Source organism: Dendrobates tinctorius, unplaced genomic scaffold (genome assembly GCF_039654945.1).
Source record: "Dendrobates tinctorius isolate UK_male_01 unplaced genomic scaffold, ASM3965494v1 ptg000054l, whole genome shotgun sequence".
Taxonomy (NCBI): domain Eukaryota; kingdom Metazoa; phylum Chordata; class Amphibia; order Anura; family Dendrobatidae; genus Dendrobates; species Dendrobates tinctorius.
This window is the reverse complement of record NW_027361722.1, coordinates 14,383,265-14,406,807: the sequence shown is the minus strand read 5'-3', so window position 1 is coordinate 14,406,807 and position 23,543 is coordinate 14,383,265. Positions and strand designations below refer to the sequence as shown.

Below are 23,543 nucleotides of genomic sequence, written 5' to 3'. Positions count from 1 at the left end.
GTGAAGGCAATGATGGAGAGACGGCAGTGATGGGGTGAAGGCAATGATGGAGAGACAGCAGTGATGGGGTGAAGGCAATGATGGAGAGACAGCAGTGATGGGGTGAAGGCAATGATGGAGAGACAGCAGTGATGGGGTGAAGGCAATGATGGGGAGAAGGGAGTGATGGAGTGAAGGCAATGATGGGGAGACAGCAGTGATGGGGTGAAGGCAATGATGGAGAGACAGCAGTGATGGGGTGAAGGCAATGATGGAGAGACGGCAGTGAGGGGGTGAAGGCAATGATGGGGAGAAGGGAGTGAGGGGGTGAAGGCAATGATGGGGAGACAGCAGTGATGGGGTGAAGGCAATGATGGAGAGACGGCAGTGATGGGGTGAAGGCAATGATGGAGAGACGGCAGTGAGGGGGTGAAGGCAATGATGGGGAGAAGGGAGTGATAGGGTGAAGGCAATGATGGGGAGAAGGGAGTGATGGAGCACTCATTCAAAACCTATGGTGAGTTGAGTCACATTATAAATGTTATTTAATTATAAGTATGCACTGCTACACTGCAACCTATCCCCGCCCCTTATGACCAAAGCCCCGCCCCTGCCACACCTCCATCCCCGCCCTGCCGGGCCATGGAAGAATGGTCTTGCTTGAAACCGGTCCCTGGTGCAAAAAAGGTTGGGGACCACTGCTGTAGCCCATCCCAGCCTTTTGCTGGTCTACAATTTTGTCTGTGATGTCCTTAGTCAATTCTATGGCCTTGGCCATGGTGGAGAGGTTGGAGTGTGATTGAGTGTGTGGACAGGTGTCTTTTACACAGGTAACGAGTTCAAACAGGAGAGCCACTGGGTGTACCATAGTTCCCTTACTTATTTTTTGTCATCATTAAAGAGTGAGAAGGTTTGGGAAAAAAAGGAGTTACAAAAGCTCTCTGCCCAAAGCTCCAGGAAGATCTTTCACCTTGACTTGTGATGCAAACATATTTGGCATTTTTATCTCCCTGGCAGAGCTGAAAACCAAAGAGGTGAAGGTGGAGCCCATGAGCCCCGATCTCCTGGAGTCGGCCGAACAACTTTTCGTGGAGGACCTCTACAACCGGGTCAAGGAGAAGATAGACGACCGGAGCTTATTCAACACTCCATGTGTCATGGATCTGCAGAGAGAACTCCTCAAGGACCATATGGAATCTCCACTCAACGAGGTTGATGAAGTCTGGCCCAACGTCTTCATCTCCGAAAAGTGAGTCTTCAATAAAGGTTGTGTCCTATAGAAGACAACAACTTTACATGGATGAATGAAATATTAACTGCATTACTGCTATAAAGAATATACTTATAGAAATGAAGGTACTTAGCACATACATTGGCCAATTCATAAGAGCCCATCAACCATGATGAGGCCAATTCTTTGATGGGATTCTAACATAATATAATGCCTCTCCTGGGCTAAAAGCCTAAAAATTTAAGGGGCAGGCAGAATCAGCCAAACATGGAGGCAGTCCAAACCTCCAATAGTATACTACAAAAAAAAGACCAGCACTTCCAAACAGGATAAAGGAAGTGCGAACAGTTTCAAGCTGCTATGATATACCGAAGATTACAGCAGCACACTGTGTTACCGTGTGATCCTACCTGCACTTTAAATTTGTAGGCTTTTAGTCTGGGTGAGGGATGATATTAGCAGTAAGTTCCCATCAGAGAAGGTTTCCTTGTCATGGCTGATGGTCTCTAATGAATAGAACAAATGTGTACGCCAATTACTTTCATTTTTATAAGTATATTCTATATAGCTGCTGTATTTTTGTTATAGATAGATGTGTGACAGTCATACGAGCTCCAGCCGCTCGTCTCTGATGTGGTCGAGTGTCAGTGACGAGGTGAAGCCGCTCATCTCTGCTGTGTACGGGCTGCCAGTCACACAAGGTGCAGCCACTCATCTGATGTGTCCAAGGTGTCAGTCACATGATGCACAGCCGCTCGTCTGTGCTGTGTCCGGTGTGTCAGTCACCCGAGTTGCAGACGCTCGTCTCTGATGTGTTCGGGTGTTAGCGGCCTGTCACACTAAGAGATATCGCTAGCAATATCGCTATAACTAGTGACGTTATAGCGATATTGCTAGCGATATCGCTGTGTGTGATACTTACCTACGACCGGCTCCCCCACTGGTTATCGCTGATCGCGCGAGAACGTCCTGGACTGTTTCTCGTCGCCAGCTTCCTGCGGCGCTTCCTGCTGTGAAGACGAGCGACGCGTGGACACGGGCGGGAGGACGCAGGATCGCCTGGTGTGACAGGTAAGTAGCGATCCCCGTCCCCAGCGATGTCGCTGGTGAGATCTGCCTGTGTGGCAGCTCACTAGCGACCACTTAGCGATGTACCAGCGATCCTGATCGCGTCATATCGCTGGTCGGGATCGCTGGTACATCGCTAAGTGTGACAGTACCTTTAGTCACACGAGGTGCAGCCGATCATGTCTGATGTGTCCGGGGTGTCAGTCACATGAGGTGCAGCCGCCCGTCTCTGCTGTGTCCGGGGTGTCAGTCACATGAGGTGCAGCCGCTCATCTCTGCTGTGTCCGGGGTGTCAGACACATGAGGTGCAGCCACCCGTCTCTGCTGTGTCCATGATGAATGTCACACGAGGTGCAGCCGCTCGTTTCTGCTGTGTCCAGGGTGTCAGTCTCATGAGGTGCAGCCGCTCGTCTGTGCTGTGTCCGGTGTGTCAGTCACCCGAGTTGCAGACGCTCGTCTCTGATGTGTTCGGGTGTTAGTCACACGAGGTGCAGCTGATCATGTCTGATGTGTCCGGGGTGTCAGTCACATGAGGTGCAGCCGCTCATCTCTGCTGTGTCCGGGGTGTCAGACACACGAGGCGCAGCCGCTCATCTCTGCTGTTTCCGGGGTGTCAGACACACGAGGTGCAGCCGCTCGTCTCTGCTGTGTCCAGGGTGTCAGTCTCATGAGGTGCAGCCGCTCGTCTCTGCTGTGCCCAGGGTGTCAGTCACATGAGGTGCAGCCGCTCATCTCTGCTGTGTCCGGGGTGTCAGACACACGAGGCGCAGCCGCTCGTCTCTGCTGCTGTGTCCAGGGTGTCAGTCTCATGAGGTGCAGCCGCTCGTCTCTGCTGTGCCCAGGGTGTCAGTCACATGAGGTGCAGCCGCTCATCTCTGCTGTGTCCGGGGTGTCAGACACACGAGGCGCAGCCGCTCGTCTCTGCTGTGTCCAGGGTGTCAGTCTCATGAGGTGCAGCCGCTCGTCTCTGCTGTGTCCGGGGTGTCAGTCTCATGAGGTGCAGCCGCTCGTCTCTGCTGTGTCCAGGGTGTCAGTCACATGAGGTGCAGCCGCTCGTCTCTGCTGTGTCCAGGGTGTTAGACGTCGGATTCCTGCCACTGCACAGCAGGAATCCAGAGCCTTGCACCCAGCGCTCTCCCATTCTTCTTCGGCCGTGGAGCCTGCTCAGCAGATTCGTCGGTCCCGGCGCTCTGCCCAGGCCAGCTCCGTAGGTTTGCTTGCTGCTGCCACCTCTGGCACAGCTATGGCAATGCATGCTGCTCAGCAGCGAGATTCTCCAGGGACTAAGTCCTCATGTCGGGCCACTGAGCATGCCCCTGGAGTGATCTCCCATTGGAGATCGAGGGTCACGTGCTCAGGTCCTGCTCGTGTTCAGATTGGCCCATCCGAGAAGCCAGGAAGGTCCCGGACGCCCGTGGTTATAAAAGGTTCGCATGGCCGCTCGCCCATGCGCTAGTATAGGCTGAAATAGTTTGGAGTGTATGATGATGGATGCATGTATCAGGTGACTGACTCATTATGAAACCCCTTCCTTTTGATAATACGAATGTGGTTAGGGTTTAGAGTCCGAGTCAGCGCCTGTCAGTGGCTAGTCTATAGGCCACAGTGCCTACCAGCCATCTGCACACTAGCGTCCGATGGTGTCGCCCACTGCAGGGCACTATCGAACCGCGGCAAGTGACAGCCACGCCGGTGCAACGCCTTGCGCAACCTGTGCGCTTACCTGGCCCAACCCAGGGCGATTAGTGGCGTCCACCTGAGTGGCACTGTGCACACGTGATTTAACTCTTGCTGGCATCGCAGTCGCGGTGCCGAGCGCTAGCGGTCTAGAGGGACTTCAGTCCTACGGTCTAAGGGCTGAGTTCTGTGACTATACGCTAGCGCTCACACGCCGAGCTCTGCGAGCAATAACAGGCTACGGCATTTATTATTTGGTGGTTCTGCGGCTCTGAGAGATAAGAGTCCACCTCTGTACACATTGGGTGAGGTTAACCCCGTGTGTCCTGTTATTATACCGCCATATAGCGTCCGCCATTACCGAGCAGCAGTTAACACCTCTGCACGGTGGACCCCGGGCTGCGAACGCACCTAAATACCATCTTTATTATTTGGTGCGTTCCGGCAGCCCGTAACACAGGGTGTCAGTCACACGAGGTGCAGCCACCCGTCTCTGCTGTGTCCGGGGTGTCAGTCACACGAGGTGCAGCCACCCGTCTCTGCTGTGTCCGGGGTGTCAGTCACACGAGGCGCAGCCACCCGTCTCTGCTGTGTCCGGAGTGTCAGTCACACGAGGTGCAGCCACCCGTCTCTGCTGTGTCCGGGGTGTCAGTCACACGAGGCGCAACCACCCGTCTCTGCTGTGTCCGGGGTGTCAGTCACACGAGGTGCAGCCACCCGTCTCTGCTGTGTCCGGGGTGTCAGTCACACGAGGTGCAGCCACCCGTCTCTGCTGTGTCCGGGGTGTCAGTCACACGAGGTGCAGCCACCCGTCTCTGCTGTGTCCGGAGTGTCAGTCACACGAGGTGCAGCCACCCGTCTCTGCTGTGTCCGGGGTGTCAGTCACACGAGGCGCAACCACCCGTCTCTGCTGTGTCCGGAGTGTCAGTCACACGAGGTGCAGCCACCCGTCTCTGCTGTGTGCGGGGTGTCAGTGCATCCGCTCGTCTTTGATGTGTCCGGTGTGAGCGGATGCAGATTCTGCAGCCTCTGTCCAGCTAATTCCCTGCATTAATAATGAGGAGGGTCATCCAGAGTAGGGAACAATCACGAAGAGGTGACAGGTCCGGCTACGGGTGATGTTAGATGATATGCCATAGTACTACACGTTACTGACAGTGGTGCTATGATCAGAGCTCACACTGGGGGCAGAAGCTTCTAGATCGGAGCTATCAATATATCTGTGTTTTTATGCGATGGCTCCCACAAACGCAGGATTTACTGATTTATTTCAGGAGCGTGGCGGTCAACAAGGGGCGTCTGAAGCGTATGGGCATCACGCACATCCTGAATGCCGGACACAACACCACCGTCTTTACAGGGCCCAATTTTTACACCGGGATGGAAATTCAATACATGGGTGTGGAGGTCGACGACTTTCCGGAATGTGACATCTCCAAGTTCTTCCGACCTGCGGCTGAGTTCCTTGATGAAGCGTTGCTCACCTACAGGGGTAATAATCGGTTACTTTCTTATCAGTATAATGTGTCAGTCACGCCGGAGTATTCTTGAAACAGAATTTGCTGATTGCATGTGACACGCCGCATGCTGCTGTACACAGCACAGCCCATCGCCTCTCCTGTGCCTCGCACCTACATTTCGTTCCCTCCAGCTTCCTGCTCACAATTTGGATTTTGATTACAGCTTTGGATGTGACTAGAGTATAAAACATGATTTCACATCTAGTCCATGATAAGTAAATATGTGGGACCTCCATTTACAGCACATTTAGGATAAGTTAAATATTCCATAAATGTCAAAAGATGAGACCATCTTTTTATTGGTGTACATGTACTTCTCCCTGAACGCAGCTTTGAGTGTGATTGGAGTATAAAACACAAAATGACTCAAAACAAGAACAATATATATCGAACAGGACAGAGTCATACATCCCTTACTGTATATGCTGTAGATACACAGATGATATTAATATTTTTCATATTCTTGAACAGTAAGTTGCCATTTCGGCAGCAGTGATACAATTCTGCCATTCACTTCTCTTCAGTGGACATCAGCCCCTTCCTAGTTATAGGGCCCCACTGGCCGGATAGGGGATAAAAATAATCCACCGCCACGACAGACCTGACTCCATGATGAATCACCGGGGCTGCAGCGTTATTTTCGGAGTAAGAATAACAAAGCATAAAAATATAAGGAGAGAATAACAACACAATCGCCCGTCAGATGGCAGATTTTGGTTTTCCACAAATAGTTTGGATTAATGGCTGCATTATACTTCTCAACTCATATGTACACACATAACACCCTACTACCAGTGCAAAATGCCAGCAAACGAGACCTGTAGTGGAAAATGCTCTATCTGCCGACACGAAATATAGGAAATAATACAGGGTTTTCTAATCATTTTAAAAATATAAATCTTAAAATTGTGAGATACATTAATATTCAGCCCCCTGTAGTCTGATACTCCTGAATAAAGTCCTGAGTGACCAATTGCCTCCAGAAATCACATAATTAGTACAATAAGTCCACCTGGGTGTGATTTCTTTTCAGTATAACTACAGCTGTTTTGTGTAGGCCTCAGGGGTTTTTGTGCAAACAGGGATCAATCAGCATCATGAAAACCAAGGAGCCCACCAGACAGGTCAGGGATAAAGGTATGAAGAAGAGTAAAGGAGGATTAAGTTATAAAAAAAAAAATCAGCCCAAGCACTGAACATCTCACAACTGCAAACGTACCAAGACATTGTCATCTACACATGTTAGAATACAACGTGGCACTACCGTGAGGGTGCACAAATATGGTCCTCAACCAGAAAAGTGACGTAGAAAAACTTGGCACTCAACGTAAATGTTCAAAAGAACTGTAATGTTTTCCATGATCAGTACATCAATCGCACAAACGTTTTGGTCATGTCTTGACCTTCTTCAGTGTACCGACTTCTTATGTATGGCACTTGTATGGAGAAAGGCTTTAAGGTTAAGATGGTTGTGGCATCTAGTGGCACAAAAGAATTGGTAAGGACAGCCAGGAGAGTTTATCTTCAAGGTAATTGATTAAGGCACCTAATGGCACGAAAGAAATGATGAGGACAGCCAGGGGTGTTTTGACCATGGTCCTAGGTCTATGGCATATGATAGGGCTGTTATGGTATACAATGTAGACCCGGTATCCACCGGTAGTCATTGGACATTGGTGTCTAGTGGGGAAGTGTGTCCCAGTGGCTCTGGTGTTTATTTCTGTCCGGGTCCTCATTGTATACCATAACAGCCCTACTATATGACATAGACTTAAACACTTACAGGCTGATACATCACGCAGCCGGACAGAAATAAACACCAGAGCCACTGGGACACACTTCCCCACTGGACACCAATGTCCAATGACTACCGGTGGATACCGGGTCTACATAGGACCATGGTCAAAACACCCCTGGCTGTCCTCATCATTTCTTTGGTGCCTTTAGGTGCCATAATCATTTACCTTAAAGCCTTTCTCCATACAAGTGCCATACATAAGAAGTCGGTACACTGAAGAAGGTCAGGACATTAAATTTCTTTTGAACATTTAAGGTGAGTGCCAAGTTTTTCTACGTCATGGTCATCTACATAAACTGACATCCCAAGCAAGGAGAGGACTACGGTAATTAGAGAATCAGCCAAGAGGCCCGTGGTCACTATGGAGGAGCTCCAGAGATCCACAGCTCTGGTGGGTGAATCTATCCACAGGACAACTATTAGTCATATACTCAAAAAATCTGGTCTTCATGGAAGAGTGGCAAGAGGAAAGACATTTTTGAAAGCAAACCATAAAAAGTACCTTTTGCAGTTTGCAAAAAGCCATGTAGGGAACACAGCGAGCATGTGGAAGAGAGTGCTCTGCTCAGATGAGACCAAAGGAGACATTTTTAGACAAAATGCAAAATGCTATATATGGCAGAAAACTAACACTGCACATCACCCTGAAAACACCATCCCCACCGTCATATATGGTGCTGCCAGCATCCTGCTGTGGTGAGGCTTTTCTTCAGCAGGGGCAGGGAAGCTGGTCAGATTTGATAGGAAGATGAATAGAGCTAAATCCAGGACAATTCTGGAGGAAAACCTGTTAGAGGCTGCACAAGTCTTGAGACAGGGGTGTAGGTTCACCTTCCAGCAGGACAACGACCCTAAACATCCTGCCAGAGCTACAATGGAGGCTTTAGATCAGAGCATATTCCTGTGTGTGACCGGCCCAGTCACAGTCCAGACCCAAATCCCAGAGAATCTGTGACAGGACTTGCAAATTGCTGATCACAGACGTCTCCATCCAATCTCACTGAGCGGGAGCGAGTGTGCAAAGAAGGGACAAAATGTCACCTTTAGACATGCAAAGCTGGGAGAGACAGACCCCACAAGACTGCAGCAGTAATTCTCGTGAAAGGTGGTCCTACAAGGTATCGACTCAGGGGGGCTGAATACAAATGCACCTCACAATATTCAGATTTATATTTTTAAAACAATTAGAAAACCCTATCCTCACAAATACTCGCTACTTTGTGTTGGAGTCACATAAAATCCCAGTAAATACATTTAAGTTTGTGGCTGTAACATGGAAACGTTTACGGGGTATGGGTACTTGTTCAAGACACTGTAGATAACTAAAGTAGATTAGAATCAAATAAATAAATATCAGCTATATAATTGAAAGATAGATGAATAGATGTTTTGTCTTTTTTTGATATAGATATAAGATAGATACATAGATGATAGATAGATAATAAATAGATAATAGATGATAGATAATAGATAGATAATACATAGATAATAGATGATAGATAATAGATAATACATAGATTATAAATAGATAATAGATAGATAGATAATACATAGATTATAAATAGATAATAGATAGATAGATGATACATAGATAATAGATGTTAGATGATAGATAGATAATAGATGATACGTAGATAATAGATAGATAATAGATAGATAATAGAGAGATAATAGATGATAGATATACTATACAGATAGATGATAGATGATAGATAATAGATGATACATAGATAATAGATGATAAATGTTTTTGTCTTTTTTTACATAGATATAAGATAGATACATAGATGATAGATAGATAATAAATAGATAATAGATGATAGATAAGAGATAGATAATAGATATATAGATATACTATACAGATAGATGATAGATAATAGATAAATAGATAGATAATAGATAGATAATAGATGATACATCGATAATAGAGATAATAGATAGATGATAGATATACTATACAGATAGATAATAGATAGATAGATAATAGATAGATAATAGATGATACATAGATAATAGAGAGATAATAGATAGATGATAGATAGATAATAAATGATACGTAGATGATAGATAGATAGATAATAGATAGGTGATAGATTAATAGATAGATAATAGATAATAGATTAATAGATAGATAATAGATACATAATAGATACATAATAGATGATACATAGATAATAGAGAGATAATAGATGATATACTATACAGATAGATAGATAGATGATAGATAATAGATAGATAATAGATATACTATACAGATAGGTGATAGATAGATAATAGATGATACATAGATAATAGATAGATAATAGATAGATGATAGATATACTATATAGATAGATAGATAATAGATAGATAATAGATATACTATACAGATAGATGATAGATAATAGATGATACATAGATAATAGAGAGATAATAGATGATAGATATACTATACAGATAGATGATAGATAGATAGATAGATAATAGATAGATGATTGTTAGATAGATAGATATACTATACAGATAGATGATAGAGTATCTGCTCTTATTTCATGTGACTAAAATGGTGTAAAACACTCAATTACACAGTCATTTCTCAGTAAATATATTTTTCCAGTAGTTTCTCTGGAAGATTTGCTATAATTCTCTAATACTATGACATCTCAGTAAAGCCCCGGCAGACTTTACCATGAACAGCTTTTCAGCAGTGCAGTAAATGACATTCACACATTGGATCTTGTGATTTCTTTTTTTTAGCATCATCCTTGTGTTTTCACCTTCTAAATTCCTCCAGAATATAAATCATTTCTTGCCAGAGACCTGACCCATGTCCACTGCAGCCGTCACAAACAGCATCGTCCTTGTGCTATGAGGCGGCAGCCGAACACAGGGCGTTATACATAATGGAAGACCCTACAGCAAATATGTCACTAAGTCCTAATCTTTGCATCAGTTAAAGATTTGTTACATACTAGGTGTGAATGACTGTTCCCATAGTCAACTGCTAAAGTATATATATATATACACCCCTGGGCCTGTATTGCTATATTTCTTAGGGCGTAAAACTATTTAAGACCCCAAATATCCAATATTGCCGTTTTAACTGTTCCTTTCCCCCAATGACGCTGCCCAAGGGATTTGGATGGATTCAACCAAACCATAGATTACTGATGGACCCAAGTGGTGGGAGCTTCATATATCAGTCTGATGTATCAATACCGTCAGGATGAGAGTTCATCATAGAGTCTATCCTTAAAGGGGTGTTATAGGGAATAAAATGTAGTTCATTTTTTTTCTTACCCGCATTAATCACCCGCCGTTTGCCCTGCAGTGCTAACTTTGACCCCACTGGTTGAGACTTGCTGAGCCAGCATTGCCAGCCCTTTCTAGTGTGTTGAGGATGTCACCTGGAAGCACAAACTAGGAAAGACCATGTAGACACCAGAACAGGACCTGCTGGTTATTCTGAGTATTGATTCTATTAGTTTAAACTAGTTTGGAGCCTTTAACCCTTTCGCGCCTGAGCCTGTTTTTGCCTTCGTGACCAGGCCAATTTTTTCAATTCTGACCAGTGTCACTTTATGAGGCCATAACTCTAGAACGCTTCAACGGATCCTGCTGATTCTGACATTGTTTTCTCATGACATATTGTACTTCAGGGTAGTGGTAAAATTTCTTAGATATGAACTGCGCTTACATGTTAAAAAAATCGAAATTTGGCAAAAATTTTGAAAATTTTGCAATTTTCAAACTTTTAATTTTTATGCCCTTAAATCAGAGAGTGATATCGCACAAAATAGTTAATAAATAACATTTCCCACATGTCTACTTTACATCTGCACAATTTTGGAAACATAATTTTTTTTTTTTTGGAAGTTATAAGGGTTAAAAGTTGACCAGCGATTTCTCATTTTTACAACAACACCATTTTTTTTAGGGACCACCTCACATTTGAAGTGAGTTTCGGGGGTCAATATGACAGAAAATACCCAAAAGTGACACCATTCTAAAAACTGCACCTCTCAATGTACTCAAAACCACATTCAAGAAGTTTATTAACCCTTCAGGTGCTTCACATGAATGAATGGAATGTGGAAGGAAAAAATAAACATTTAACTTTTTTTCACAAACATTTTACTTCAGAACCATTTTTTTTATTTTCACAAGTGTAAAAACAGAAAATGAACCACAAAATTTTTTGTGCAATTTCTCCCAAATACGCCGATACCCCGTATGTGTGGCTAAACCACTGTTTGAGCACACGGCAGAGCTCGGAAAGGAAGGAGTGCCGTTTGACTTTTTCAATGCAGAATTGGCTGGAATTGAGATAGGACGCCATGTCGCATTTGGAGAGCCCCTAATGTGCCTAAACAGTGGAAACTCCCACAAGTGACCCCATTTTGGAAACTAGACCCCTTAAAGAACTTATCTAGATGTGTCGTGAGCACTTTGAACCCCCAAGTGCTTCACAGAAGTTTATAACGTAGAGCCATGAAAATAAAAAATCATTTTTGTTCCACAAACATGATCTTTTAGCCCCCAATTTTTTATTTTCACAAGGGTGACAGGAGAAATTGGACCCCAAAAGTTGTTGTCCAATTTGTCCTGAGTACACTGGTACCCCATATGTGGAAGAAAACTACTGTTTGGGCACACGGTGGGGATCGGAAGGGAAGTAGTGACGTTTTGGAATGCAGACTTTGATGGAATGGTCTGCGGGTGTCATGTCGCGTTTGCAGAGCCCCTGATGTGCCTAAACAGTGGAAATCCTCCACAAGTGACCCCTTTTTGGAAACTAGACCCCCCCAAGGAACTTATCTAGATGTGTGGTGAGCACTTTGAACCCCCAAGTGTTTCACTAAAGTTATAATGTAGAGCCGTGAAAATAAAAAAATCATTTTTTTTCCACAAAAATGATCTTTTAGCTCCCAATTTTTATTTTCACAAGGGTAACAGGAGAAATTGGACCCTAAGAGTTGTTGTCCAATTTGTCCTGAGTACGCTGGTACCCCACATGTGGGGGGGGACCACTGTTTGGGCACACGGTGGGGCTCGGAAGGGAAGTAGTGACGTTCTGGAATGCAGACTTTGATGGAATGGTCTGCGGGCGTCATATTGCATTTACAGAGCCCCTGATGTACCTAAACAGTGGAAACCCCCAATTCGAATTCCAACCCTAACCCCAACACACCCCTAACCCTAGCCCTAACCCTAGCCCTAACCCTAGCCCTAACCCTAGCCCTAACCCTAACCCTAGCCCTAACCCTAGCTCTAACCCTAGCCCTAACCCTAACCCTAGCCCTAACCTTAACCCTAACCCTAGCCCTAACCCTAGTCCTAACCCTAACCCTAGCCCTAACCCTAACCCTAGCCCTAACCCTAACCCTAGCCCTAACCCTAACCCTAACCCTAGCCCTAACCCTAGCCCTAACCCTAGCCCTAACCCTAACCCTAGCCCTAACCCTAGCCCTAACCCTAGCCCTAACCCTAGACATAGCCCTAGCCTGCCTACCTGCTTTTTTTTCTTTACTTTTTTTTATTTTTGTGTTTTTTATTTTTTGTATTTTTGACTCATAGTAACGCCACTTCTCCTCTGATCTCACACTGGCAGATGATCAGAGGAGAAGCAGCGTTACTATGTGACAAGATCGCTGCCCGGCACATAGTAACGCCACTTCTCCTCTGATCTCACACTGACAGATGATCAGAGGAGAAGCAGCGTTACTGTGTGACAAGATCGCTGCCTGACACAGCCGTGCCAGGCAGCGATCAGCTGTGCCAGGCAGCGATCTAGTCACACTGTAACGCTGCTTCACCTCTGCTCATCTGTCAGCATGAGCTCAGAGGAGAAGTCGCGTTATAATGAGGGAGATCGCCGGGAAACAAGCAGCTTTCCCAGCGAGCTCTCTCATTGGCTGCTGTGACGCGACGTCATCAGGACCTGAACCAATCAGGTCTCGATGACGTCGGGGGTCCCAGCATGCATTGTGCACCGGGATCCCCGCGTTATAAGGTATGAGGGGGTCCCGGGGGGCACAAAACCGCCGACAGTAGATAAACGTCGGCGCTGCACAAAGCCCAGCAAGTGCCAACGTTTATCTACTGCGGGCGGTCGCGAAGAGGTTAAGCAATAATTTTTATTCCCCAGGACACCCCTTCAGGGTTATTTTGTACCTTTGGCCTACATGTGACGTTTATAATACTTGGCACTGTGGCTTGGACACTCCTGATGTCTCTGAAGATACTAGAGCTGTGCCCTTCCATCTAATGGTGGTCTTATAATCAATATGATGATGACAAACTAACGTGTACTCATTTTACAAATCAATAACTTTTTTTTCTGCTCTCCTTCCTTAGGTAAAGTTTTGGTGAACAGTGAGATGGGCATGAGCAGGGCTGCCATCCTGGTTGCAGCCTATTTGATGATTTTCCATCACAAGACCATCCTCGAAGCCCTTATGGCCCTACGCAAGAAACGAGCCATCTACCCCAATGATGGTTTCATAATGCAGCTTCGAGATCTTAATGAGAAATTGCTGGAGGAACGCGAATACTCTGATGACGATGATAGCAATAGTCAAAGATCGGTCATAGAAGCCAAGGCGCACTCTATAGTCGTAGAAGAAGATGGAGATAGCATCATGGGAGCCAAAGTTCACTCCATTACTTTTGAGGAAGAGGGTTCGACTAGCATCATAGGAAGTGCCATGAGCATGGTGGGAAAGTCAAGTGTAGTGTCCAAACAGCCAACGCTCATCGATGAAGACGAGGAGGAGAAGATCTATGAGGAGTGGAGACAGAAACAAGGACTTCCACCAAGAGAGGTACCAAAAAAAGAAGTGGGGCAAAGTGCAAAGCTTCCAGAAGAGGGAGAAGTGAGTGATGATCAGCTAAGACAGATGATTTATGACTGGCAAAAGGAAAATGCGAAATATCATTCCCTAGATCCTGGAGAAGATGGAAGTTCTATGATGAGTGAGAGATGTTATACACCAAGTGAAATTAGTGATGTGGAAAGCATCACCTCCCAGGAAATTCGGATGTTGAAGCAGCAATTTGCAGCAAGTCGAATGAATCGATCAGCCAGAGGGCGCTCCGACTCTGAATCAACTGATAGTACCTGGGATATATGGAACCAACGGCTCATGGAGATCGAGAAGGAAGCCATCGCGAAGAGCGACGAGAAGGAGAAGAAGAAGGAGAAGGATATCGATGAAGAGAGTCTCTGCTCGGAAGCAAGTTCTTTATTCAACTTTTGCAAAAACAACAAGCATAAGCTGACTCCTCTGGAAAGATGGAAAGTTAAGAGAATTCAGTTTGGGTATCACAAGAAAGACTCTGAAGCATCAGATGGCCAAAACAAGGAGGACAACGGTGAAAAGAAAGAGGAGGACCAGATGAGTCAATCGGATGTAAACATATCAGCCTACCAGGCCTGGAAGCTAAAGCACCAGAAGAAAGTAGGCAACGAAAATAAGGAGGAAATTGTGGAACTGGCCAAAGGAGAAGACACTGCAAGTATCAAACGCAAGCAAAGGAGAGCTGAGGTTTTAGAACGTTCGAAGCAGACCTTGGAGGAAAGTCAATCTATATGTGGCTGGGATAATGAAAGTTCAATAAGTGGTAGCATCCCGTTATCTGCTCTTTTTCAGATTGCACCTTCATCTAGCGGTGGTAACGATACAGCCTCAGTGTTGAGCATGCAGAGCAACAGGTCCCGTCAGTCCCAGGCTAGAAGTTCTGTTAGCCAAACACAAGTTCCGACGTTACTTCCACCAAATTTACCACCTGGAGCAGATGCCATTTCCTTATCGAGTATTCAGAACTGGATCGCCAATGTGGTGAATGAAACAATTGCCCAAAAGCAGAATGAAATTGTGATGATGTCCCGAGCTCCTTCAGCGATGAGCATGGCCTCTGGAGATTTTGGAAGAAGAGTGGATGATGAAAGATCTTCTATACTTGGTGCAGCAGGAGGTTCGTGCCTCTCAGGTTCTGGATTTCAGCACCAAGACTTAAAAAGCTCAGATTCAGTATTGTCTTATAATTCATCAACAAGCTCAACTGCAAACTTACCAAGCGCTAAGAGGAAAATTAACCAAACCAGTGTCCCACTCTTTGGACTTTATATGGATGATGTGGATCTGAAAAAGCTCAACCAAAAAGAGCATGAAATAAGGGAAGAGTTGACGGAAAAACTGACCCAGTATCGAAAGGAAAAAGTTGTCACTGACAATAAGAGGAGCTACATGTACAGAAAGAAAAAGGCAAAGGGTACAGAAGAAGACGAAGATGAAGAGAAAAAAAGTGTTCTAAGCTCCCAATTACAAAGTTCTAAGTTGTCCTCTGGTCAGGAGTATAAAAAACATGAAAAAACATCCTACCTAGGCAATCTCAGTAATTTTTCAAGCACCAACTACACAAATTCAGATTTGCAAACAAATGTAAGCAAATGGCTCAGTGACGTGAACACCGAGAGGTCTTCGGTGTCTCAAAATGAAAGATCTTCTGAAAGGTCAAGAAAATCAGAACATGAGCGAGACATGGACTCCCAAGTCAATGGATACTCTAAGAAGTCATCAGAATGGGACAAAGAAGGTTCTTCATCCTATCAGAGCTACAGAGACGCAACCAGGACCACATCAAGATTTTCCATGTCTTCTGAAGAAGAGTACGATCATATCAGGCACGCTAAAGTCTATGAAACTCCGAGTCCAGAACTGTATCCCAGTGATCACTTACAAGAAAGAAGTGGGTTAGAAGATCTACCGGGCACCAGACAACCTAGAAGAAGTTACTTAGAAGATCATGAAGATACCGATATCTCAGACACAACCAATGTAGGCTCCCAAAGAATATTTACAGGGACGTTTAAGAACGATGAAGAAGAGGAGAGTGATCCCTCAGAAAGTAACAGATCCGGAAGCCGAAGTGCTCGCAATAGAAAGACCAAAGAAGAAACAGAAGAAATGGATGATGATGATATCATCGCGGCATGGAGGAGCCGGCAGGAGGAGATGAAAGCAAGACTCAGGAGGCGCAAAGAGGAGGACTGAATCTTCAAATTCCAATCCGACATCTACGAATTTTCAGTGAAGGCTGAAGCTGAGCTTTCCATTTTCGGTTGCCTAGTCCAACTTTTTGTGCCATTGTTGCCCCGCTAATAGTTTCACTGCATCATTGGCCTTTGTGTATTGCAGTTTGCAGAAATATATCCTGGCGAAGTTCTTGGCACCAATTATTTGAGTCTCTCAAAGTGTTTTGCCAGTATGTAAAGAAAACATAATAAATATACAGTGTATCTGATGTAAAGCGTCCAGATGTTTCCAGCATGCAGGTTTTCTTATTTCCTAACCATTCTCAAGATGTCTGCTTGCTGGTATTGAATGAGGACACTCTTGGCACAGGATGTAAACCTGAGCTAGTTCTGCTCTCAGGTGAACAATGAAATGTATTGGAAAATGAAAGAACACTTCACACAGAACCTCTGCACAATAATTAATGAGTACACACTACACTAAATTATTATTTCTAATTAGTAAATTCTCCATTTATATTGATAAAAATCAGAAACGTTGAAGTTACACTGACCTCTTGGCCCAAACTAGGCTATAGACTGGCACTGACTCATGTGTAAAAGCATTTTCTAGGCACAATTTGATCCAAACAAAAGGTCTTTGTGAAGGCAGAGGGAGGAGGTGAGCTGTGACATTACCTGTTGTGAATGGGGGATCCTGTTATATACTGTATAAAGAGGTGTTATCAGTCATTGTACAGGAGGAGGAGGTGACCTGTGACATTACCTATTGTGAATGGGGGATCCTGTTATATACTGTATATAGAGGTGTTATCAGTCATTATACAGGAGGAGGAGGTGATCTGTGACATCACCTATTGTGAATGGTGGATCCTGTGTTATCTACTGTATAAAGAGGTGTTATCAGTCATTGTACAGGAGTAGGTGAGCTGTGATATCACCTATTGTGAATTGGGGATCCTGTTATCTACTGTATAGAGAGGTGTTATAAGTCATTATACATGAGGAGGAGGTGATCTGTGACATCACCTATTGTGAATGGTGGATCCTGTGTTATCTACTGTATATAGAGGTATGATCAGTAATTGTACAGGAGGAGGAGGTGAGCTGTGATATCACCTATTGTGAATGGGGGATCCTGTTATATACTGTATATAGAGGTGTTATCAGTCATTGTACAAGAGGAGGAGGAGGTGAGCTGTGACATCGCCTACTGTGAATGGTGGATCCTGTGTTATCTACTGTATATAGAGGTATGATCAGTCATTGCACAGGAGGAGGAGGTGAGCGGTGATATCACCTATTGTGAATGGGGGATCCTGTGTTATCTACTGTATATAGAGGTGTTATCAGTCATTGTACAGGAGGAGGAGGTGAGCTGTGACATCACCTATTGTGAATGGTGGATCCTGTGTTATCTACTGTATATAGAGGTATGATCAGTCATTGCACAGGAGGAGGAGGTGAGCTGTGACATCACCTATTGTGAATGGTGGATCCTGTGTTATCTACTATATATAGAGGTGTTATCAGTCATTGCACAGGAGGAGGAGGTGAGCTGTGACATCACCTATTGTGAATGGTGGATCCTGTGTTATCTACTATATATAGAGGTGTTATCAGTCATTGCACAGGAGGAGGATCTGAGCTGTGACATCACCTATTGTGAATGGTGGATCCTGTGTTATCTACTATATATAGAGGTGTTATCAGTCATTGCACAGGAGGAGGAGGTGAGCTGTGACATCACCTATTGTGACTGAGGGATCCTGTTATATACTGTATATAGAGGTGTTATCAGTCATTATATAGGAGGAGGTGAGCTGTGACATCATGTATTGCCACCTATGTTATCTATGGTAGAGGAGTTATCTCACTTTGTGTGTCTGCTTGTATTGGTAATAAGACTGCTGAAAAGTCAGAACAAGAAGCAGGAATCTAGCACGTGGCTTATTGGTCTGTGTGAAACTTAAAAGACATCTCAATTTCTTTTTATTTTACGTTACATAGTAATATGGAAAACTGAGGAAAGATACATGACACATAAAGCCCTGGTTCAGGCCGTAGCTAGTTGTTTTCTGGTGATACATTCTCTTTAAGATCCCTCAACAAAGTATTGATAAAAAGAAAAATCAAGGTTGTGGAAGAAGAAGCGAATGCTATTGTTATCTGTCTTTTGATTGTGTTTCTTTATTTTTCTCATTGGTATTTTCATATTTATGTCCCCCGGCCCAAGTAATAAAACACCGCAGCGCTCCCGAATGTTCCTCTCCTCCTTTCATGGTGTTTGCCCTATGGAGTGCGCAGGAGATAGAATCGAGATCCTTTTTTTTTTTTTTTTTTTTTTTTTTAGACATCTTTTAAGTTGTTAAGTTAGTGATGTATAAAGGAGACCAAAGATAAGCCTGTATCCCCTATTATGGTGCTGTTTTTTGGGGTTTTTTTACCACCACTCCCTTTTTTATGATCCTTGAGCCCAATCCCCAACTCCATTTTTGGAGAAAATCAATCTTTCATAGATTCTCACAAATAAAGGGGACAAGCACATATTCATCCACTATGTTCACATTTGGCAACTTGGCCATCCGGGAGCGCAAAATGCTAATAACACGGCTGGAAATTCTCACCCCTTTTGGGCAACGGCCATCAACCCTCCATTCCTCGCCTCTCGAAAGCATACTTGGACTCCAAGGCTCTTTCTAATGAAAAAAAACAGCCTGGAGATAAGCACGAAAAATCTTCAGCTTTCCATGGGAGAGTTAATGGTGGAATGATATGACTACTTCTACGAGGGGTCCGGGAGGTCTCCCCTTTTTCCAGATGTTCTGGAATAGTTGACATGTATGACTATTTTATACTGGCCCTTGTCTGGTCATCCATCCTTTCCTTGACCCATTCTCCATGTCTCTTACTACCATCATGTGTCAACTTGGGTTTATATAAATGGTAAAGACTAGGACCCAACCCCATGACGGCCCACACGCTCATGGTTAGCTATGCAAATACATGCAAACTCCTCCCTAGGATTTCCCCTCTGGTCCATAGAGGAGAGGGAGAAACTTGGAGAAAGGAGATAGAAAATATCTAGAAATGATCAATATCCATCTAGATGTCCAGAAGCCCTTCGTGCAGGTGGACACACATTTTATGGATTTTCAACATCCATCCGACCTACCGTTTTTTGTTTTTTTTTGCTGTTTTTGAAGTGTTTTCCTTGACCAGGCCCCCGGATGGCTGTGAACCTGAGCTGGGGAGAACTGATGTTCAATTAGGCGAGAAGGAACTTGCAGTGAAGAAAGGAGAAGGCAGGAGATCGGAGAAGAAGATAACGATCTCTGTCCCCCTCCCTTCTATCTGGAGTAAGAGGATTAGCTCAACTTCTTTCTTTTTTTGTACTGCGGCAGTAATGCAAAGAAATATTTCAGCCCTGTCACAACCAGCAAGAAAACAGTAGGGTGGATGGGAAAAAGAAAAAGTGTCTGTCCTTCATCTCTGCCACCCGCTTATTACTGCGCCAATGTAGCCGGAACAAGATCGGAGGTTTGTGACTAGCCGGTCTGTTATAACCATCCATTGGACCAAGTAGGGGGTCTCTGATGAGTCTTCTTTTTGGGGGTCACCTCAGACCAAAGGGATGTAGTAGCAACCTGGTGGCTAAAGTTGGCTACTGATTTTGGTGGAAGCAATTAAATAGTAACCGTCGTTATCATTTTTATTTAATAAATGAATTGTATTCATTAAATTAAGCAACTTTGTAATATATCTTATCAGAGAAATCTGCTTGTTTCTCCATCAGGACTGATCATTCACACTTAATTCACAGGTAAAATCTGTGTGCAGTGAAGACAGACTTTCACAATCCTGAGATAAGAGATGACAGTTGGTGCTTATAGGATTCCATGGAAGGTAAGGAGCTAGAGGCAGACACAGACGTTTTGCTACAAGCGCTTCAGAAATGACAGTTACAGTTCTCCATAGAACTTTATGAGCACTAACTGTCATCTTTTCTCTCAGTAATGGGAAAGTCTAAATTCACTTAAGACAGATTTTATCTGTGAATTGAGAATTTTAAGAAAAAATTATCAGTCCAGAAGAAGAAAGAAGCAGATTTCTCTGATAAAATGTATTACTAAGCTGCTTTTTTTTATACGTATAATTGATTTATGGAAGAAAAAAAAATGGAAGGCTACTCTTTAAGATGGAATGACGTTTCATCCTTTGTTTCTACAAGCAATTACTTAACTTAGCATTTGGATTCGCGACACTACAGAGCAATTCTCAGGATAGAGAATCGGAAATTAAAGGGAATCTGTCAGCAGGTTTTTGCTATTTAATCTGAGAGCAGCATGATTTAGGGTCAGAGAGCCTGATTTCAGAGATGTGTCACTTACTAGGCTGTGTGCAGTAGTTTCAATACAAATGGTGTTTTATCAGCAGGATATTATCACTGTTAGACTAGATCTCACATGCAGCCCAGACCAGCTAATGTGTATAACCCCGCCCCCACCCAATTATACAACTCTATCCACTAATAAAAAAAGATATATGGCAACACAAACCAAATTTTCAGAAATCTCATTGATTACAGGAAAAGACTTACAGAGGAACAGAAAGGGAAGGGAAGGATCTGATAGTTAATGATGTCATCCTGCTGCTCACAGGAAGCAAGAGGCTGACTTCCTGTCTGCCCATAACCATGTGCACTGGACTGGTGGCCAGATTGGAGCTCACACAACACAGATACCCGTAAAGAAGGCACGCGCTGCATTGTTACTGCTTTGCTCCTGGTGGTGGAAACATCTTTTTCTTGGTGAATACTACAAATTATAACCTGTTCTCACATTCCTTGATAGCTCAGTGTGTTATTAGGATGATTCCCAAGCGAAAGGTCACTGGTCCGAATCGAGGAGCAGCCATGAAGAAGATTTCCCAAGAAAAGAGAAACAATATCATCCAGCTGATCGACAGCGGTCTATCGGCCAAGAAAATTGTCAAACTGCATCATGTGAGCGCCATGACAGCTGGAAGAATGCAAAATGAAGTCCGTCCATGCATTCAGAAGCCAGGAGGTGGACATCCAGGAGAAATATTGGGGTCAACAATTCGGCTCATCATAAGATCTATAAGTTCTGGGGCGTCAAACACGCCAGTAGAGGAGGCTCTTAGGCTAGTTTCACATTTGCATTTAAGGCAGCAGCGGCGGCCTGCGCAGGCCGCCGCTAAGCCCCGCCCCCTGCCGTGCCTCCACCAGTAGCTCTGCCTACGGGCGCATGACGCTGCATGCGTCCTGCGTCCCCTATCTTTAGCACTGGGGACGCAGGCCGTGCGCAGGTATGCGTTTGGCGGCGCAGGCGTCCTTTTGACGGTGCGCCAAGCACACCAAATTGCAACCTGTTGTGTTTGGCGCTGGTCGGCGCAGCGTCAAAAGGACGCATGCGCCGCCGAACGTATACCTGCGCACGGCCTGCGTCCCCAGTGCTAAAGATAGGGGACGCATGCAGCGTCATGCACCCGTAGGCGGAGCTACTGGCGGAGGCACGGCAGGGGGCGGGGCTTAGCGGCCTTAATAGCAAATGTGAAACTAGCCTAATACTTCATAATACTGAGATCACAGACGTACATGCCAGCACCGTGTGACGCACGTTACACAAGTCTGGAATGGTGGCCTGAAAAAAGGTGAAGAAGCCTCAGCTTGAATACCGTCATAACAAGCATCGGCTCAAGTATACAACCAAGTATGAAAAGTGGACAGTAGAAGATTGGAAACGGGTGATTTGGAGTGATGATACAAAAGTCAATAGATTAGGCTCTGTGTCTAGATCAGACAGATATCTTTTTTTTTGCAGTGGGCATAGAATCATAGAATCATAGAATCGTAGAGTTGGAAGGGACCTCCTGGGCCATCTGGTCCAACCCCCTGCTCAAAGCAGGATTCGCTAAATCATCCCAGTCAGATGTCTGTCCAGCCTCTGTTTGAAGACTTCCATTGAAGGAGAACTCACCACTTCTCGTGGCAGCCTGTTCCACTCATTGATCACTCTAACTGTCAAAAAGTTTTTTCTAATATCTAATCTGTGTCTCCTCCCATTCAGTTTCATCCCATTGCTTCTAGTCTTTCCTTGTGCAAATGAGAATAAAGTTGATCCTTCTACAATGTGACAGCCCTTTAGATATTTGTAGACAGCTATTAAGTCTCCTCTCAGTCTTCTCTTTTGCAAACTAAACATTCCCAAATCCTGCAACCTTTCCTCATAAGACAGGGTTTGCAGACCAGTCACCATTCTGGTCGCTCTTTTCTGAACTTGCTCCAGTTTGTTGATGTCTTTTTTAAAATGTGGTGCCCAAAACTGGACACAATATTCCAGATGAGGTCTGACCAAAGAGGAGTAGAGGGAAATAATGACTTCACGTGATCTAGACTGTATGCTTCTGTTAATACATCCTAGAATTGCATTTGCCTTTTTTGCTGCTGCATCACACTGTTGACTCATATTCAATCTGTGATCTATTAGTATACCCAAGTCTTTTTCACATGTGCTGTCACTTAGCCCTATTCCTCCCATTCTATATATGCTTTTTTCATTTTTATTGCCCAGATGTAGTACTTTGCATTTCTCCCTGTTAAAAACCATTCTGTTAGTTGCTGCCCACTTCTCCAGTTTATTTAAATCTTTTTGAATCCTCTCTCTCTCTTCTCTAGTATTAGCTATCCCTCCTAGCTTTGTGTCATCAGCAAATTTAATCAGTTTACCCTCAATTCCTTCATCTAAATCGTTGATAAAGATGTTGAACAATACAGGGCCCAGGACAGAGCCCTGTGGTACCCCACTTGAGACATTCTTCCAACTGGATGTGCAGCCATTTACGACCACTCTTTGGGTCCGATCACTAAGCCAGTTATGAATCCACCTAACAGTTGCCTTGTCCATTCCATACTTAGTCATTTTTTCAATAAGGATTGTATGAGAGACTTTGTCAAATGCTTTGCTGAAGTCAAGATATACTATATCTACAGCATTTCCTTGATCCACCCAATCAGTGATACCGTCATAGAAGGAAATTAAGTTAGTCTGACATGACTTATTAGTTAGAAACCCATGCTGACTCTGTTTAATCACTTCATTCTTATCCAGGTATTGACATACATGTTGTTTAATAATTTGTTCAAAGATCTTTCCTGGTATAGAAGTCAGACTCACCGGCCTATAGTTGCCTGGGTCCACCTTCTTCCCCTTTTTGAAGATAGGAACAACA

At 44.4% G+C, this 23,543-nt stretch overlaps 1 protein-coding gene and 1 long non-coding RNA gene across 3 annotated transcripts in view; one reads left to right on the top strand and one right to left on the bottom strand.

Moving 5' to 3' along the window:
• STYXL2 (serine/threonine/tyrosine interacting like 2) overlaps positions 1-16,569 on the top strand; it is an 80,931-nt gene extending 64,362 nt beyond the window's left edge. The window contains exons 4-6 of the mRNA XM_073577120.1: positions 997-1,228; positions 5,230-5,447; positions 13,610-16,569. Coding sequence (XP_073433221.1) covers positions 997-1,228; positions 5,230-5,447; positions 13,610-16,308 — 3,149 coding nt within the window. The 3' untranslated portion in view covers positions 16,309-16,569. The remainder of the gene's footprint in view (positions 1-996; positions 1,229-5,229; positions 5,448-13,609) is intronic.
• LOC141091503 (uncharacterized) overlaps positions 1-23,543 on the bottom strand; it is a 155,309-nt gene that overhangs the window by 43,379 nt on the left and 88,387 nt on the right. The window lies entirely within an intron of this gene.